Source organism: Carassius auratus, chromosome 14 (assembly GCF_003368295.1).
Source record: "Carassius auratus strain Wakin chromosome 14, ASM336829v1, whole genome shotgun sequence".
Lineage (NCBI taxonomy): Eukaryota > Metazoa > Chordata > Actinopteri > Cypriniformes > Cyprinidae > Carassius > Carassius auratus.
This window is the reverse complement of record NC_039256.1, coordinates 28,402,763-28,421,846: the sequence shown is the minus strand read 5'-3', so window position 1 is coordinate 28,421,846 and position 19,084 is coordinate 28,402,763. Positions and strand designations below refer to the sequence as shown.

Genomic DNA, 19,084 nt, shown 5'->3' with positions numbered 1-19,084 from the left:
CATATAGGGTTTATATGCCCAGTCTCCTTCATTTCCTTAGTTTTACTTTCAACATTGATAATAACTGATTTCTGGCTTACTGGAATAGTAATAGGGGTCATGTTTATGTGTACGTGATGCCAGTCCCTCCGAGAGCGGCTTGCCAAAGCAAAGTTATGCCCACTCACTGCTGCTAGGAGGTACTCTCTGCCACCATGTAATATCCCCACAGCTCAGTGCATCACAGGGAACATAAACTCTCGAATCCAAACACCAGGTCAAGTGTGACAGAGAATAAATCTTGTGCTTTGCCAAGAGTGGGCCTCTGTGAGGGAGAGAAGGCATTTGTTGCTGATTTGTAATAGGGATTCAGTGGAGGCTGTACTTGAGACCCACATGGCAGTCTCCTGACACATGTTTACAATCTGTGCACAGTGCTGCAAGCTTGCTCCTCATTAAATGACTTGCATGACCATTTAATGAGCCCCTCTCGAACCCCTCTCATGCACAAGTGTCAAGTGCAACGAGTAGGAAGGAAGGAAGGTGAGAGAAGACAAATGAGACAAATGACAAAAGACCTACATGTTTTCCTTCCTCTGCAGGTGAGGTCTACATCCTCGCTTCCAGCAAAAGCACGGCGATACAGTCGCACAGCGGAAAACTCTACAAGTTGGTGGACCCTAAAAGGTGCGTTGAGCTTTGAATACACAGAGCAACATGTTGTATACAACCGAGTTTATGCAACAGCTTCTCTGTTTTTTCCACTTTCTTTGCTCGCATGTGAAATATGTGATGTTACTGCTGAGCAATGCTAATATTGAAACTCGCGTAATTAATTCCATTTTTATTCCGCTTTACAAAATATCCCTCGGTATTCTTCTTCCGTGCTATGGTTTGAACATCTGCGTGGTTAGTTCATACCACCAGACAGAAGGTTATTTTGAAGAATGTTGAAGAACTGGAACTGTTCATGCAATGTTCATCAAATTAAATTTCATTGTGTGGACCAAACAATTTAGAGACATTTTAGAAAACATCTTTCTTTTTGGGTGAATTATAATGTTACTCATTTTCGCTCTCAGACATGCACAAGGGCTCTAGCATCCCTTTAACAAATCATCACACAAATGCTGCTCTTAGCCAACACAAACCTTGGCTATAATTGGAGAGTAAGCATACCATTTCCAAATGTTGGTGTAACGTGTTTCTAACACCAACACAGTTAAGGTGGCTCAGACACAACGCTGGTTAACTACAGTAGCAAGTCTGTGTCGTCGGTTGGGTGTTATCCTTGCTTTGACAGACAAGACTTACACCTGTCTTCAACAGAGGGAATGTTTTCCTTGAGAACCTTGAGTACGTTCATATGCTAGCGAGTCTGCGGCTGAACCAAATTTATCCAAATGACATACATGTGTGCAAGTTCATTGCGAGAGATTCAAAACATGTGAATGGAGTTGGTTAAAGGATTTATGCTAATGGGCATATTTTTTTCAATATGGCGTAATTTAACCCGTGTGTTGTACACCACTAAAAGCCACTTTTACGATAGATCTTGAAAATATGTTGTTCTCACCAGGCAAAGTACATATGAAAGGCATATCATCTATTAGAAATGAGCATATGAATTCCCACATAACAACTGCCAAGTGTTTGCATTTTTTATAGATCAAATATATCATTTCCAGAAAAAAAGGGACATTACAATAGGCGCAGGCAGATATGTGAAGTCTCTAATTAAAACCAATCGCTTGTTCTTTCTACGCTATTCAAAATCCTTTCACTGGACATTTTTATACTATAAATATAAAAATATATAAAAAAATTTTTTTCAAAACTTGAGCAGAATCTATGTCTTAAATTCCAAACCACTTTTTGCTGAATAATTTTGCTGAAGTACACTGAAAATAAAAAAGAGCCAAAATTTCATCTCACATTAAAAAAAGGCACCTTGCTATAATATCTAGTAAGTTTACATAGTCCTATGACTCCTAGGAATTGCTTAAAAAGTCTGCATATTCTGAATAATAATAATTTAAAAAAAATCATTTATGCAACCTTATTTAAGTGAGGACTGAAGACTGTGAAAATGTAAACTACTACAACCATTCCAGGGAAAAGTACAAAACAAGATCAAGATGTTCAGTTATCTGGAAGTGGGAACCACTGACTGGTTGTTCCTCAAAACTTTCCATTCAAACAGGAAGCAAAAGTGCATAGAGGTGCGCCAGTCAATTATAAGATAAGAGTTCTTTGTAACACGGATAGGTATAGGGGACTATGAGACGGCACATCTGAAGTTTGCCTTAGTAGTGGCCCTGTTTCAGTTGTGCTCCAGATAGGGCCTAAGTTCAAAGCAATATGTGTGGGGCAAATCTAACTCTGCCCACATCTTAGTGTACGCTGTACCTGCAGTGAATTATGTTGACGAATGCAGCATAAGGGCTATGTTTCATCAGTAGGAAATGGCTATAAAAAGAATATGTATCAACACCATTTACAGAAATTACAGTAACATGGTCAGTGTTCTACAATGACCTTGTCAAATCTGATTTCAATCCAAACATTTTTCCAGTTTAAGTGAAACCTGGTGCAAATCTGCCTGGAATAATGAGCCAATATCGCATTTAATAAATAAATAGAGAAGGTCATTACTGCAAAAAGTGACTGGAAAATGTTATTGAATCAGTATGAAAACTATGAAAATCAGATAACAAAGAACCCAATATTTGCATGTAGGATTTCAGCAAGAAATGTAAGAAAATTGCTTGAAGGTTTGAATATTTTTGTGAGGCACTGTATACCCAGGTGACGACAGTGCCACCCAAGTCTAATGCTATTAATTACCACAGATGTTTCCATGAGTCTCCTAAACAAGGCCCCTCAAACTTATGTTATTTATGTTTTCTGGCATTGCTGCATTTTTCCAAATAACAATTCTTTCCACTGTTGATTGGAGTTGTTTAGTCTGTAGGACCTGTGGTGTTGGGTCCACTGTTTTATATATCATGTCACTTTTTGTGATCTAACTACCAAATTAAAGAGGTGATATAACATTTCTGAGTGACTAGCACTGTTAAGTGGGGTGGTCCAAAATGTAATTCTTTTTGTACATTTGTATTTTTTGTACATTTTTTTCCTTTTAAGCTTTGCATACTTGCAAGGGATATGGGCTTCAAAATACCTGCATTGTGTTTGGAAAATTATCTGCCACCTAGCGTTTTCGGGTTGTGGAACTGTGGGTTAGGGGAGAGAGCATAAAATATATCATAGAGTACCATATTATATACAAATTCAAATGTTTGAGATGTTACAGTAACTGCACCCATCCGAGTTTGTTTAGCAGTCAGTAAATGTAGAATAATAAATAAGCCACCCCACACTGAAAAGTACAGGTACCAATGTCCAATGTCCACAAGAGAGAGACTCTAGGATTGTTTATTGGCTAGTGGCAATAACTGAGAAGATGCCAGTAAGTGAACTATTTATAATATGTTTTGTTTTTTCTGTAATATTAAACACAAACTGACGCACATCCTCAGTTTTACTATTCACTGGTCCAGTGTATTCTACTGTATGTTGAAATTTAAGTCAAATTTAGCCCATAGTACAGAGTTCACCCCATGGAAGCTACCAGAAATGAGAACTTCATAGTGATACTTTTGGCAGATACGGTCTGTTCTGACAGCTGAATGACAACATCCACACACATCAGTAGAAACCAAAGAATGTCTGAAGAAAACATATCAGAAACACTCTTCTCTTTGTTTTGTCACCAAAACAGATGTGGAGCTCTGGTTGAGTGTTACTTGAACATATTTCTGAAGTGATTTTTTTTCCCACTCACTACATTTTAGAACCACAGACCTGAAGATACTTCAGAAAGAAAGCAAGTATAACTTTGGATTTTATTGGCTGAATAGGTGTCGAATAGGTTCTTTACATGCACTTTTCTGTAGCAATTTAAATATTACAAATTCATATAGGCTTAAGTGTGTGTGTAAAGAACAGGATATACAACATTTTTTTAAAAAGTGTTCTCCAGCTCTCCATCTCTTACAAATCTCCTTTATTTCTTGGTCTTTCCTAAATCTCTCCTGCTCACAGTGTTCCTCCCCTTGACAAAAGACCCTTAGGGTGGTACTGAATGGCCTACAGCTACAATGCACATAAAATTGATACAATTGAACATTTTTGATACAATGTAACCACAAAGAGTTGCTAATAAAAGAGAGAGGTAACAAAAAAGGACAGAGGAGTCACACAGAGTGCCTTGAAGGTTTTTTTAAACTGTCTTCGTTGAACACCCCTCAGCCCTTAACTCCTCTACCCGTGTGCTTTCTTTCATCAAATAACTCAACCATTTCTTACTATCAAAGCCAACAAGTTAAGCCAAAAGATATTAAACTGTCTCCTGAAGAAAAGCTCAGAGCTACTGGAGTCATTACCCATTCCGCAATTCCGCAGAAAACACCACAGATTTCAACAGAGATGGACCACCCATCCTTCACCATGTTATACAAGTTCCCCACCCCGTTTATAAAATATTTGGGCTTTGAGAGTTAGTTCACCCAAAAATGAAAATTAGGCTGCATTTTACTCCTGAGCAATCCTAGGTGTATATGACTTTCTTCTTTCAGACGAATCCAGTCAGAGTTATAATATATATATATATATATATATATATATATATATATATATATATATATATATATATATATATATATATATATATATATATATATATATATATATATATATATATATAATCTTTCAAGCTCAACAGGTGTTGCTTTCCTTCAGTCTGAAAGACGTGAAAAAAAAGTGCCATTCCATAAAAATAAAAAAAAGTGTCTCAGTCGGCTCTGGGGGATTAAAAATATTCATATTCAAACTTGCTTGCTCTCATTGTTGTAAACTAAGCAACAAAACTAAGTGTTTAGCTGTTGTAAATTTATTTCACGTATTTTGGACTGAAGGAATGCAACACCCATTGAGTGCCATGAAACAACTTGAAAGATCAAAGACAATTTGTCTGAAATAAGAAAGTCATATACACCTAGGAGGCCTCGGGGTGAGTAAAATGAAGCCTAATTTAAATTTTTGGATGAATTAACCCTTTGATAAATACTGCAGTTGAAAACTACAGTAGTAATAACTGTCTGGTACTGTTAGGTTTAATACATCTAAATCGATTCCACAGAATCACATGCATTTACAGCACTAAAAACATCCAGTGTAGATGATTTCTGCCTAGATAGATAATGTAGAACAGGGACTGGGATCATGGCAGGCATATTGTGCCAAACAATCACAAAAAGAGAAGTTGGGCAGCTGATGCATTCAACCTCCCATTCAAGCAACACGACTGTCTTAAACTAATAAGCTGGGGCATTCTTTTAATTAATCAGTCTGTGTTTTATGCAAGTGGCCTCACAGAGCTGATACATTCCCACAGTGCCTGTTGACCCAGCTGTCTTTGTCAAGTGCCATGGCAGCAGGTGTTGTTTTCACGGCCACCCTGCCAGTAATACAAACTGTTTAGTAGCGCCGCTGACCCCAACATCATTAACAGTGTTAGTCCAATCCTCTGGGGAGTGCCTCTTTCTTTCAGTTCCCTCCCTCTCTTTCTTTTTCAGTATCCATCTCTATTTCTTTCTCTTCCTCATCTTTTCTGTCTCTCTCTGTTTTTTTTTTTTTTTTTTTCATAATGTAACATTCCATCACAACACACACACACACACACACACACAAGTGTGGATAAGAGACAATGGAGACCTGATATGGGTGCTGATTGTTGTTGAGGGGAGCATGGGAACTGCACCCCCACTAGACCCCCCAGCACATCCTGCCACAATTCCCTTGTTACCACCCTATTCCTGCCATCAGTCACTGAAGCTGTCAGTGGTACTCAGAGATCCAACATCGCACTCTCTCACATAGACACTCCTAAGGCTGGTACATCCGTACATCAATAACTGGCCACAGATAACAGAAAGGGAGCAACTTAAATACACAGACCAAATCAGAATAATTAACAAAATACATGTGAACTGCCTAAAGTAAGAAATTGAAGACAGAAACTAAAGCTGTGTCCGAAAGTCTAGGCAGTTGATTTGTTGCCTCACTGCTCTATCAGGCAATGATTTTGCAGGCAGCGTTTTTTGCACAAAGGCACCTCATGAAACTAGTTTCGGACAGGCCTCTGAGGCAGCATAACGGTTTAATGCTCTACAGCAAAATAAAATGAGTTTTGGTGATAACTAAACAAATATTTAATTACTCTAAAACTGATTTCACTCTAGAACTAACATCAAATGTGCAAAACTTAGTCAGAAAATATACATTTACACAAAAACTGACCACCAAACACAACAGATGCCATGTTTATTTTTTAGCTTAACCATCACAGAATGATACGCATAGGATTATGGGATATCAAAGGCAGCAAAGGATACATCTATAATGCCATCAAAAATCGATCAGGTAGGTTTCTCATGAAAAGGGAAGTGAAGCTAACTTTGGATTCGGATGTGCCTTGATGCCTTCCTACCTTGCATCCTACGAAGGCAGCATTTTAGATTTTCCGGACACAGCATTGGTCAAATTAATAAAACTAAACAGGAGAAGAGGAAATGAAAGAAGCATAAAAGTCTATAATTATGACAGGTGGAAGGAAGAAACAAGGCTGTCAATCACAATTTAATTGATTTTAGCCAATGTGTCAAAGCAATCAGAAAAAAAACTGTGTTGCTGCTGGACTGCTGAAACTAAAATATATATTATAAAACTATAGATATATAATATTTATTTCATCCATATTTTATATATCACAATAGTCACAATGAAATGAAAGTAGTCGCAGATCTTTTCTTCTGCATTATATGACATACATCAGAGTTGAGACTTGGTATTGTCCATCAGAAAAGGTTGTCGATTGTAAGTAAGAGGAAGGGTTTAAGCAGACTTTAGTGATTGAAAAAGTCTAATAGAACTAACTACAAGGAATTACAGGTCAATAAAATACAAATGCAAAAATGATTTGTTCATATTGAAAGCAATGATATGCGTTTAGGAAATTAGAAGGTAACTGGACACAGTTAAATTTGCCTTTGGACCAATAGATTGTTAAAGAGATGAAATTATGCTATTTGTCAGTAATGTGTTAACAAACTGGGGTGAAGTATTTGAAATCTTAAGCTCTCAGTCGAAACCATTAAAGGTGGAGGGAGTAATTTCTCAAACCATAGTGTTGCCCACACTATGTACACTCTTCATAAAAGCTTAAAATTGCTTACCATATTTCTCGGACTATAAGTCGCACCTGAGTATAAGTCGCATCAGTCCAAAAAAACGTCATGATGAGGAAAAAAACATATATAAGTCGCATTTATTTAGAACCAAGAACCAAGAGAAAACATTACCGTCTACAGCCGGGAGAGGGCGCTCTATGCTGCTCAGTGCTCCTGTAGACTACACTGAAATCATAGAGCGCCCTCTCGCGGCTGTAGACGGTAATGTTTTCTCTTGGTTCATTTTTCTTGGTTCATGTCAAATTAATTTTGATAAATAAGTCGCACCTGACTATAAGTCGCAGGACCAGCCAAACTATGTGTCACTTATATACGGTACTTGCTTACTTATAGTCTCTGCACATAAATCCTAAGTATTTTAACATAGGAACAATGACACACTTCAGCTTTAAATGCTCAGATTCCACCTCCATTCTTTCCACAACCCTCATCGTTAAACACAGAATCATTGGCCACCTAACTTTCCCATACGCCACCTCTAGTGAGATACACAGGAAGTTAACTCACCAAGAGCTCTCCAGCCTGTTTCCCATACAGTTACTGCTTCACTGGATTCCAATTATAGTGTGTGTGTGTGTGTGTGTGTATGTGCGTGTGTGTGCTGGCCTGTTGGGTATGTCAACAGCCCTACTGCTCACTAATAGAGAGCCATTAAAGAGACTTTCCTGGCTCATTAAGCAGTGTGTTTAGCTGAGTGAGGCATCCGAATGTTTGGAGAGCTGAACTTCAGGACAGGTTCATCATAAACCACTTAGTTTGACACTGAGGTTTTGCATTTGAAATCCATTAAGCACAAAAACATTATTGTTTCCAGATATTGCCACACTGGGCTCAGGTTGAGATGTGTTATTGCTGGTATTGGTGTAATGCATTATAAAGATGTAGGTGAGAATTAAGTAATTCACAAACATGAACTAATCACATCAATAATTCTGTCTTTGTCTATTCATATAAAGTAGCATCCTTTTCACATTAACAGATCTTTTGCAATAGAAGAACTGCTAGATCAATCTTCAATTAATCTGTTGCTTTAAACCCTGTAAACAATAATCTGTGGTATAGTTGTGGTAAAACATAACACATTACATTCATTTTTTTCATCTTAGATATTTACGTGTACAGTTAACAACCTGATTAAGTAATTGTCATTGGTTTATTTTGTGTAAACTGTCTGAAACAACAGTGCATAAAAAGATCAACATATGATTGCATCCCACAAACAAGTGACTGTAAACATAAAATACAGTATTTTTACAGTTATAAAATTAGAGGTAACAGCTGAGAAAGCCTCTCTATTTGAGACAACCAAACATTCAAGAATATAGATGTATTTGTGTAGTTATGCCCCAAGGTTCAAATTCTGCTTGGTACTAATAAGAGGATAATAATTTTGATCTGATAAATGGCTGATATTAATACTGAAATGAAATAAAAAAAAAAACATCAAATCAGTCATTCAAGTGTATTTAAGCATCACATATAAAGTAATTAGTGCACTTACAGTATCAAAAATTAATTTGCTTGCAGTTTTAATTTTAAAGAAAGAAGGTTTTAAAAGATCTTTAAAATTGCTATTTTACTGATATTGTGCATCTTTATCTTTGCAAAAAAAAAAAAAAAAAAGTCTCCACTCCAATGCTGCATCTCATTTTGGATGCTGAATCCTCCGGAGGTTGTATATATCATCCATATATGTATTCAAGGCAGTCTCATTTAAGAAAAGTGACCATTAGATTGCGAAGAAAGAAATTAAAGTATTAAACGCCTCACAAGGAATAACAGTCATACAACAAATTATTGTATGATTATTGATATTACAGTTACTTTTTTAAATAAATAAGACATCCTTGATGACTACAAATGGTGACCTCCAGAGGACGGAGCCTCTTAACTGAGATACAGCTCATATCGCAAAAGTTACGTACGTGCGTGACCATCCCATGATAGAATGGCTCTTTGTCTCTAAACAAGTTTTCCAAATATAATTTTGTTTATGAAATACTTGCCTGATTAATACACTATTGCATGTTTGGCAAGTGTTTAGTTTGTGATCTGGGATGGAAAATATGTCTGAGTGTAGGGTGAGAAAAGCAAACCTTTCATGGAACAATGCTCTGTGACTCATGCAGGCTACAGGTCCCTAAGGAGTGCAGACGGCCAGTAGAGGATCCAGAGATGCTAAGCACCACTTGCTCTCGTGAATGCAAGAATGGCCACTGTACACCAACTGGCAAGTGCTGCTGCAGTCCTGGCTGGGAGGGCCCCTTTTGCTTACGAGGTACAGAGCTAATCAGAGGACCTTATCCGTCTTTGATTTCAAAGTTGGGCAAACGTCCAATCTTTTTCAATGGCTTTTCAACTAATCTCTCTTTGTCATTCGCAGCTAAATGTGAACCGGCCTGTCGCAACGGCGGGGTCTGCGTGGAACCCAACAAGTGTCTCTGCAAGGAAGGATTCTCTGGCAGCCAGTGTGAGAAAGGAGATCGAGGGACACAAGGAGACGGTGAGAAAGACAGCATCCTGGAGCACATCATTAACATGACGTCTTACCTGCTGGACCTCACCAGTTATATTGTATAAAAAGAAGGGCAGGATGATAACGCACTCTTCACTGGTTGGCAGACTAAACGTAATGGAGGCCTTCAGGACACCATCCCCAATCTCCAACTGCCCCTCATCTGACCCTCCTCTCCCACCACTGTTTCATGAGCCACAGGCTTTGATCTCCATGCTCCCCTACACCCCCTGCACTCCCACCACTTTGCACAAACACACAGAAAACAATAATAGGGTGACCAATGGAACCTCAACAGGCATAGATAAAGGGGTTGCATGTTGGAGGTCCCATGCAGGGCTCCACGGTTTTTACTGCTGGTATTGTGTGTAAATTCTGGTCCACTTTAAAGTCAAGTGTCCCTGCAGGTGGACTCAGAAAATCACTGGAAAACTCACATGAGACCAACTCATGTTCGGTGTAATCTCAACATGGGCACCGGTTTGTACTACAGGACTATTTGGGATTTTAGGGAGTCAAGAATTACAGCACTCATTTAGTTAAGTCAGATGGACAGTCTACCAAACTGAACTGCACACTGCCATGGATTCACAGGTTGTTTGAAGAATGGAGAGGAAGTAGCTGTCAGTACAGCTGCAAAACCATACAGTAGACTTAGTCTTATTCAGCGGGTCTTTGTATAACTGGAGAATCATTATGATGGGACTGGATGCCAGTTAATATTCAGATCTGCTTAAATGACATCCATGATCATTGAGGATCCTGCAGAGTCAAGCTGAATATCGACTGAATCCCATTGATGTTTCATTTCGATGAAAACATCAAGTGAAATGTAAATCTATAAGAACGTTTGGACAGTCACTTTGATTGTTAATTTAATACATTAGTTAAGAGATGACTGGTTTGTGGAGAAACTACCCTGAAGAGGTAACTGCTCTGGTTAAAGTTGCAGTATCAGCTATATCATTTTCCTACAGTTGTTCATGACCATGCACGCTGCTTTCATTGCAAATTGTATATCTATTCATATTTTAAAATGTTCATATATCTTTTGTTTCTGTGTGATATCAAGTACAGAAGCTTATATATAATATATATATATATATATATATATGGAAAACCCTAGCAAATAATGGTCTTTTCACAGATTCTATGACTGTCACAATGGAAAGCTTCATGTAATGTTCTCCATATTTTTTATTGTTTCTAAACACCAAACCATATTCCGTTTTGTCATATGCAAAAGGGATCAAGACTGGTGACTGGTGTAAGTGTCATATAGTACTGTACTGAGATATGTACTACGTAGATTTGCCATTGTTTTAATAGAGGAGGATTCCTTTATTTTTTTAAGGAATAATATATGGGAGAGGATTGGTTTTGCATTAAGCCTGTTAATTCATTTGATATATTGTACTAAATACTTACACAGTTCTATTGACAAGACAACATCGTTCTCTTACTATAAGAGAGCTTTGACAGAAAAAAAAAAATAGAACTTTCCTTCTGACTATGTAATGTTTCTGTAATACATGGCTCAAGCTATAATTTTAGAGGCAGTGTTTTTTTTTTATATATATCCCTGCTCATGAACGACTAGAATAGGATGTTAAATATGGTCTATGATCTCATCAAAACCCCATAGTATCCCTCCAAAAACTGATGGGGCTGAAAGCAATGGGGCTTTTGGGTTTAGAAATTTGTAATCAGAGAGGTCATAAATATTACACAGCTTTCACTGAGCCGGTTTTCTTGTCATTGAAAGGTTACAGTCCCCTCTGAGATAGTCAGGTATATTTGATGTTTTTAGTATAATCATTTATTCCTCCCAAAGACAAGTATATCAACAACAATCCCCACGTGTTTATGACTTTCCAGTGCATTTTAGCATTCTTTGTTACATTACATGTAAAGAATCCATGCTGTAAATCTACTCAATAATTTTAGCACTTAATGTGAAACCTGCATTGGAGCTGCTGGGAGGGTGTCATGTGAATAGAGAAACCCTGATTCTTTTATTATTTAAGTAGTTACGCCTTAAAGTTATTTAAGTTGTCTACAATGTTTTTTACTGTTTTATGTGAAGAAATCATTTATTGTAAATAACTAGGTTTATCTCGGGTTCTTCTCAGAAATATCAATATGTTTATTAAAGTGTATAGCATGTTTGAGAACTTAATGTACGACTCTGCTTTTTTAAATGATCTGATATGTGATGTAACTCACCATGGGTGTTTTTCATAAATGTTTTATTACATGAATCTAGAGTAAATGAGTTTATAGTGTCTATATAGTTTCACAAGCATGCATATTCGTTTTCTCCTGCTAAACTAAGGAAAAGGGAGAAGAGTTTGCAGTAAAATGTTTTACATTAAATTCATCAAGTGCTGGGAAGTGTTTAATTTCTTGTGCGTCACCATCCAAATTTCTATTTTATTTTGCAATAAAGGTAGAGTGGAGAGCAAGGTAAACAGAGGTTGCCAAAGAGGTCACTTATAAGTCACTTCACTGCAGTCCACTCAGATGAAAGTACCATATTTAAATAAGGATGTTACATGTTATGCCCATAAAAACATTCACTTTGAGAATGCCTGTTCGGTGCCATCCTCTGCAAATCTTTACTGGAAACTTAACAAACAGAGTGGTGTAGGTTGATAGCGTTATTAAATTCCATTTCCAGACATCAGTCAGGTTGAGTGGTCGTTATAATAATGAATGAGGACCACCCACATTAATGTAGTCACCCCAATGTATTTAGAGTAACGCAATACTAAGTTGTCTGTGTGTCGTTCGGAGCCAGTCATAATTGTGTTGGGGGAACAGGGCCGATAGGCGTGTATTTGAGTTTATATACTATCTGTGGCATGAATCATTACTTTTCATTTGGAATGGTTTTCTTTCTCTTCCCCAAATGTCCTTTGCCTGGCTATATTTCATAAACAGTGTAATCCAGCACTCCGCATAAACATGACGAGTCTGTATACTAAATATTTGTGAAACTGATGCTTGGAAAACTCACTTCTAATATCATATACACAGAATAAAGACTTATCGGCAGATAATGGGTTTAGATAAAAGAAAAACAAGAGATAGGGACATACTACTTTATATATACAGTGTATGTGGATGTATGTGTCTCAATGAACGTCCACGAACACCGTACTTAATCTATTAAACAGAACACACATCTACTTTTATCACACCCATACTTTAGCAGAGTATTCAGTTACCTTATATATTTATGTGACCGAGTCAGTGAGGACTACTGCTGAAGTGTGTGTGGTCATGACTGAGGAAGTCTGAGTCCCTCAGAGCCTCACTGATGAAGCTATGCATCATAACACACGCTCAAAATTAGAGCAAACATGCAATGGTAGTCTTCTTTAAACCACTTCCTCAGTTCCTGCATGTAATAACAACTGGAATTACATTTATAATTACACTGTTGACCCATCCCTTACACCTTAACGGACCCTTAAACCTACCCATACCACCGAACTTGTCCCTTACCTTTTCCATTTCCCACCCCAAAAGTGTTTTGCAATTCAATATGAACACTAAGTACATTGTACTTATTTTTGACGCAAGTGCATAGTAGTTAAGGCCACTTCATATAAAAGTGGGTCTGAAACTTTCAGTAGACAAAAACTCCATTAAACCAAATCAAAATCTTGAGTGTTGATAACTACATGATCTCGGACTTTCATTGAGTTTCATTGTAAAGAGTATCCTCGTTTAAATTGGTGAAACCTGACTTAGGTCACTATTTTCAAACATTGATAAAAATCAAACCTCATGGCTCCTGAGCAAATTAACTAATCGAACAGAGCTGGATACAAATTCACACAATGAAGACAGGAACAGGAAAGACCAAATAAAGGCAAGGGAGGCACATGGGGAGCGAAACACAGACCAGAGTCTGACATAACTTCCCCCTTTCTGGAAGGCTGATGGGCGCTCTGGAGGCCTCTAAGAGCAGGGTTACTGGAGGGAGGGACTCCATGGTGGATCTGGCAGCTCTGTACCATGGCAAATCAGGAAGCTATTACTGAAGCCTTGCCACCCCTCCAAAAAAAGCTTATGGGCTCTCAGGATTAAAACCAGGGACATAGGGCCCTCCCTGGGCTCAACCGGGGCCTCTGTGGGCTAGACTCAGGAGTGGGGGCCCTCCATGGGCTAGACTCGGGGGCTGGAGCTGACACTGGAGCGAACTCTGGGCCTGGAGCCGACAGTTCCTACCTTGTCAATCTTCTCCTTTGGGCTGAGGCGAGGGATATAACAGTGGGCTGGACTGGGGAACGCCCGGCACTTCTGGGCTGAGGACAGGGATGGTGCTGGGAGGAGATGGGTGGTCGGAATATTTGGCTGGGTATGTGGAGGGTCCTGGTGAGGGGTGAGGCTGAGTGGTTTTTGGGATGGACTGAATGATTGCGCCAAACTTTTTCTACCTCCAGGTTAACTCTAATTTAAATAAAGGACATCAACCAGCTTGATCAGGGGAAAACTATGTGGGAAGATTGCAGCCGATTATGTCATCATCCAGCCCCAACTGAAAACAGACATCGAGAGCAGAGTCAATAGCTCACCTGGTTGGAAAGTTCTAGGAACTCCTCTAAATACCTCAAATACCTCCCAACCACCCTGCCGCAAACACCAAAGCCTGTCTTCAGCCATAGTCATCTTGTTAGGTCCTGTCACAGTCACTTAGGGAAGGACCAATGAGATGCAGGAGACCATTTTAAAACTCGACTTGTAAGGGGGATACAAATCACTGGAACTTCAGGATGACATTTAACAGTGGATGGGAAACAAGGGGCAGAACACACTATAAATACACAGACACCTGGGACACACCTGGGAGCAAATTAACTAATTAATCAAACACAGCTGGATATAAATTCACACAATGAGGACAGGGACAGGAAATGCCATATAAGGGCAAGGAAGGAAGCGAAACACACAAAACACGGACAAGAGTCTGATATATATATATATATATATATATATATATATATATATATATATATATATATATATATATATATATATATATACAGCACATATTTCTAAAATATTAACATGTATATATTTATATTCACATAACTGATATTATAAGTATATATATATATATATATATATATATATATATATATATATATATATATATATATATATATATTATAATAATGAATTTTTGTGTATTTATATATAGATAATAAATACACAGTACACACACATATACTATGTAAATAAAAACTTTTGTTTTGGATGCGATTAATCATGATGAGCACTAATAATACATATTTACACACACACATACACATGTTTTTGTGAAAAGTGGGGACATCACTGTAATGATGGGGGCACAGGTGTAATACACTACACCAACCCTTACACCTAACCCTAACCCTCACAGGAAACTTGGTGCATTTTTACTTTCTCAAAAAAACTTATTCTGTATGATTTATAAGTGTTTTGAAAAATGGGGACATCGGTTATGTCCTCATAAGTCACCCTGTGTCATACCCGTGTCATTATACAGAGTTGTGTCCTGATATGTCACAAAACCATGCAGACACACACACACACACAAACACACACACACACACACACACACAAACACGGGACCCCTACATGTCAACAGCTCCATGCTATCTCCCAGGCTTTACTTCTAGTAGAACCAGGGGCGGCGCCAGGGGGGGTCTTGGGGGGTCTCAAGACCCTGCCAAAAAATGCCTTGACCCCCCATTTGACCCCCCAGCCTCTTCCTGATTAAAAAAAATATATATATTCGGGATAAAGATCCAAAAATGTTTCTCTTCAAACTACGCAGAACAATAATAAATAATTATTTCGATATTTATTCATACACTGAAACGAGAACCGTTTCTGTCAGACGCGTCCGATTCGAGAACCGATGAGCTGATGATAACTGCGCATGCGTGATTCAGCGCGAAGCAGACTGACACAGAGCGCATCTGAACCGACCTGATTCTTTTGGTGGTTGATTCTGAACTGATTCTGTGCTAATGTTATAAGCGCGGGTAAACCAAAGGCTTGAATGAAGGGCAATCATCGCCAATGACGGCATTACATCGAGCGCAAAAGAACCGGTGAACCATTTTTTTTTCAACTGGTTTATTTGATCGAATTGTCCGAAAGAACCGGTTCACTTGAGCACCTGCTCCTTTTCCCCTTAAGTGCCCTTTTGTCAAAGCAAAATTTCAATTTTTTTTTGTAATAACATAAACATTTGTGAATGCCTGCCCACGGCCAATTATAATATTAGTACAATTTATTAATAATAATCTAGCCGTAAATAAAATGACCAGCATGATGACAGTTCACCTGACTACGACCTCATCCAACCGTGAAGATTCCTCATGCTGCACGCGCATTTTTTAATTGCTACAGGATATTTTCAACATCGTGGCAGCTGGTAAGTGGTGTTTCATTCTCAGCGAAGTGATTTTGATGTTTATTTACTTATTATTATTTTACAAGAACGATGTGATGTGAGAACATGCAGATACGTTGTTTATATTGCTGTGTGTAGCCTGTAGTGTAGAAGTAACACAAGCGTGCTGTTTGAGGGAGAAAAGTTTCACAGGCATCGAGGGGTTTGGTCTTTTTTATGTTATTTGAATAAACTTTTATTATATTACAGTAGGCTACTTATTTATTTTTAACACGTAAAAATAATTATCACAACACTGGTAAGGCTTATTCAGATTTTCTCATTCTCTGAATTATCATTATAGAAATAAAAACAATTCAGAAATGAATTAAAATATAATTATATTTTAAATGTGATGCAAATATTTTTTCTACAATAGCAACAGTGTTTACAACAGCAAGACCACTTTAGCCTGTAAACTCAATAATATCTATCTGGAAATAAATGTAAAAATATCAATGTCAATAAAAATGCATAATATACCTGACATGAAAGTGCAGTGTGCAGGATATGAATAACAAATGTAGCCTGTCATTTGTTTACATTGCAAAGGTGTTTTTGTTGTTTAGTAGCAGTAATATGCAGTTATTAGCCATGTCCACTGTATTTTTTTGTTGGTTTTCATGAGACCCCCCTTGAAAAGACCAGGACCCCCCATTGCCCCCCCAATCAAAATTGTCTGGAGCCGCCACTGAGTAGAACTAATCTCTCTTTGTGAAGCACTCTAGCATATTGCATATGACAGATTAGCTTAAAAGAGAAACTCTCTCCAAGGCCTCGAATCTTCACTTCTGACACGCATCCATGAAATGATGCAATTATGGTTCCTACTGGGGCTCAATCTGTCATGTAAACACACACCCAGCCCCATCCAAGGGCAAGGATTGGAGATTGGCAGGAGGAGACAGGTAGATGTCAGGATGAGAGAATGATAGAAGGGGGGTGGGTGTAGAGGACTTCAGTTTGCATGCCAATCTGGTGTTTACGTGTGGTATTTTAGATGCAGGATGTGAATGCAAACATGGGTGAATGTGTGTGGCACTGCACTCATGTGGTTGTGCAATGAGACACTTGTCTTTTTTGTCCATCTTCCTGTACTACGATCCTTAACGGGACTTAGTAAACAATTGGTATCAACAGAACGGGACCACCTAGGTAAAAGTTTCCATGTTGAGAAATTTTGTTCAAACTGTGGCCGCAATTTTACCCAAACATGTTAAAACAAGCTATGCAAATGTTTTATGATGGTACTTGCATAGCGTATTGTTATATTAACCTGTGCAAACTATTCATTCATCTTGGCAAACTCAATGTTTCTTTGCTTCAGATCTATAATGCTCCTTGAGTTTATACAGGCTACATCAAAAGCCACAGTCCAGCTTTCTGCAGAATAATCAAAGGGGATGAATGGGTTTTCACTTGCAAGGTCATCTGTAAAAGTGGATAAGGAAAATATCCTCACCTTTATAAGTTCTGGCTCCAGTTAAGTGATGAAACATTCATGTAAGACCAGCAAAATAAATAAATAATAATAATAATAATAAATTGCAATGAACGTGACCATATTTTAATTACTGTAAATTTTACTGTACACTGTAACTTAAAGGCTTAGTTCTCACTCTCATGTTGCTCAGAGACTTTTTCTTCTGTGGAAAACAAAGCTGATAATTTAAAGGACGTTTTTTTTTTTTTTTTTTTCATACAATGGAAGTCAATGGGGTTCAAAACAAAACTTTAGCACACTGACTTTCACTGTATGGAAAGAAGAAAAAAAATTCCCCTAAGTGCATTCCAATCATATATTTCATCAAGTAATTTATTCCTATGATGTCAAAGTTGAATTTTCAGCAACCATTACTCTAGTTTTCAGTGTCACATGATCCTTCAGATATCATTTTAATAATTTGTGTCTATAGAAACATTTATTATCATTATCGGTGTTCAAAAGAGCTGTGTTGCTTTATATTTTTGGGGAAACTGTAATTGTGATTGAATAGAAAATGTAAAAGAAAAGCATTATATATATATATTATATATAATTATTGTATAATTGTAACTTTTGTGTTAATGGTGTTAAAAATCTACATTGTACCAGATTAAAAACTCTTTGACTTGTCCTCCTCCTCAAAATAGAAAACCCACTTAAGAAAAAAATATATAGTTTTATTTCTCGCAATAGAACTTAATTAGCACAGTATGTGCTTATGACTCAAGCACGCTGTGTTTACAATGGCTCTTTTGTGTATCAGTTGGTTAATGAGGCCAGGCATAGCTGGATCATGATGTGCGTGATGATTTCTTGTGTTGCTGTTGTCTGTGTAAGTTGCCTTACTGTCTGTCAACTCCCTGAGAATCTGGAGTTTACAAGCTGCATCGTGAATCTGAAGGGATAACAGTCAAAAGTGACAGCCCACACACGCTCCTGATAAACATGTACTTGTGCATGCAGAGAAAAACACAAACACACACACATCTTTAATGGGAAACATCCTAATCGGACCGTAGTCTTGTCCACCCTGAACCAGATGTGCATGCTGAAAATAAATTAATCATCCTAATGTAACCTGCATCATTTAATATCATACGAATCCAGTGTTCCTTGTATATTGATATTGTTATCTGTACCTGTGTTTTGTGGTGGGAGACAATGTATTCTGGGTTTATTATGTTTCAAGCCTTTCAACAAGTTAGACAACCAAAAATATGTAGGCCTACATTTTATATTTATATATCTGAATTGCATATGCAATTTCCATTCAACTGGATTACAGCATTTTAACATAAATCTGATTTAATGGCTATTTGAGAGTAAATGCATTA

General features: G+C 37.7%; 1 protein-coding gene across 2 annotated transcripts in view; it reads left to right on the top strand.

The window, feature by feature from the left end:
- Window positions 1–12,068, top strand: part of LOC113114232 (hedgehog-interacting protein-like) — a 34,396-nt gene extending 22,328 nt beyond the window's left edge. For both annotated transcript variants that reach the window (XM_026281077.1, XM_026281076.1), the window contains exons 11-13: window positions 582–666; window positions 9,422–9,570; window positions 9,676–12,068. In XM_026281077.1, coding sequence (XP_026136862.1) covers window positions 582–666; window positions 9,422–9,570; window positions 9,676–9,872 — 431 coding nt within the window. In that variant the 3' untranslated portion in view covers window positions 9,873–12,068. The remainder of the gene's footprint in view (window positions 1–581; window positions 667–9,421; window positions 9,571–9,675) is intronic.
- The last annotated feature ends 7,016 nt before the right edge of the window (window positions 12,069–19,084 follow it).